The sequence below is a fragment of the Manacus vitellinus genome, unplaced genomic scaffold, assembly GCF_001715985.3.
Source record: "Manacus vitellinus isolate BGI_N305 unplaced genomic scaffold, ASM171598v3 scaffold_12_pilon, whole genome shotgun sequence".
NCBI classification, from domain to species: Eukaryota; Metazoa; Chordata; class Aves; order Passeriformes; family Pipridae; genus Manacus; species Manacus vitellinus.
In genome coordinates, this window is record NW_021938949.1 from 16,932,715 (window position 1) to 16,934,375 (window position 1,661).

At 70.7% G+C, this 1,661-nt stretch overlaps 1 protein-coding gene across 1 annotated transcript in view; it reads left to right on the forward strand.

The window, feature by feature from the left end:
* The first annotated feature begins 562 nt into the window (after positions 1 to 562).
* Positions 563 to 1,661, forward strand: part of RGS11 (regulator of G protein signaling 11) — a 4,711-nt gene continuing 3,612 nt past the window's right edge. The window contains exons 1-5 of the mRNA XM_018067670.2: positions 563 to 659; positions 992 to 1,042; positions 1,129 to 1,235; positions 1,339 to 1,390; positions 1,472 to 1,530. Coding sequence (XP_017923159.2) covers positions 563 to 659; positions 992 to 1,042; positions 1,129 to 1,235; positions 1,339 to 1,390; positions 1,472 to 1,530 — 366 coding nt within the window. The remainder of the gene's footprint in view (positions 660 to 991; positions 1,043 to 1,128; positions 1,236 to 1,338; positions 1,391 to 1,471; positions 1,531 to 1,661) is intronic.

The window sequence follows — 1,661 nt, forward strand, 5'->3', positions numbered from 1 at the left end:
CCCGGCACAGGCACCGTGCGAACGGGGCCCCGGGGGGACCTGACACTGACAGTGCGCTGGGCAACGCGTGCATCGGGGGCCGGGGCACAGCACCACCCAGTGCATCGCGGGACAGCGGGCGCAACCCCGGCCCCGGCACCTCCACGGGACACCGGGCACCGCCCCGCGCAGGGGCACCCACGGGAAGAGCCCCGGTGCTGCGTGTCCTGCTCCCCTCCGCAGGACCGGGGTGCTGCCACAGCCTCGGCAGAGCTCACTCCCCAAAACCGAGGGTCCCCTGGCCAGGGATGCTCGGATTGGTGCCTGCACCTCCGGCATCGCACACTCGCCTGGGTGCTGGGGCGCCTTGGTGTGGCTGTGGCGTGCCAGCCTGTCCCCAAGCTGGGCACAGGTGCCCCGGGGAATTGCGGGGTGCCAGGCTGACCCCAGGCTGAGCACAGGGTGCCCCTGTCCGGTTGCGGGGAGCCAGGCTGTGACCAGGTCACAGTGTGGGGGAGCCAGGCTGTGCCCAGGCCCGGTGCCCCCGTCGGGGGGCTGAGCACGGCGGGTGCTTTCCCGGCAGATGGAGAGGATGATCGTCAGCATGCAGGACCCCGACATGGGCATCAAGATGAGGAACCAGCGCTTGCTCATCACCGTCATCCCCCACGCCATGACAGGTGGGTCCCCCCATGGGGTGCCCCGCGAGGCGCGTGGGGTGGGGGAGGCGTGTGGGTGCTCCCCGGGTGTCCCCAGCACTGCACCCAGCACCCGCCCCCCGGCACCCCGCACCGCTCCCCGCCCCGCACCCGCGGGAGCTCGGCGCTGCAGCTGGGATCAATTATGCATTACGGCTGCGCGGGGCGGGCGCTCGCTCGTCCTTGGCAGGGCCCCCGTCACCCCGCGTGACCCCTGGCACTGCCATGGTGTGCCAAGCGCCCCAGCCGGGAACCTCCCCATGCCCAGCTTGGGGGACCCCACTGCACCCCACTAACGCTGCCTCGGTCCCCAGGGAACGACATCGTGGAGTGGCTCATCCAGAAGTACGGCATCTCCGAGGAGGGTGAGTGCCCTGGCACGGGCAGCTGGCACTGCGGGGGCAACTGGGGCTGCCGAGCTGCCCTGCAGCCCCCACTCCTGCTCCCCCAGAGGCGCTGCACCTCGGCAACCTCATCGTGAAGCACGGCTACATCTACCCGCTCAGAGACCCCCGCAGCCTGGTGCTGCGGGCGGACGAGTCTCCCTATCGCTTCCAGGTACAGCCCCGCCGGGCACGGGCACTGCCGCGGGTCGGGGCTCCCCCGGCTCGGCTCCGTGGCACCCCACGGCATGTGACTCAGCTTCTCCCTCCCCCCTCAGACCCCCTATTTCTGGACCAGCACCAAGTGGCCGGCCACGGAGCTGGACTACGGTAAGTGCCACCGTGCTGCTGGCACCACACGGGCTGCAGCCCCTTCCCAGCCCCTCTGAGGTGCCGCCGTTCCTCTTGCAGCCATTTACCTGGCCAAGAAGAACATCCGCAAGCAGGGCGACCTGATCGAGCACGAGAAGGTGAGCGGTGCCCTCCTGTGATGAGCTGGGGGGGTGTCTCAGCTCACCCAGGAGCAGGGGCTCCCCTGTGGTGGGGGCACCGGCACCGCGGGGAGTTGTGAGTGCCCTTGGGCCAACGGGACGCGGAGCCG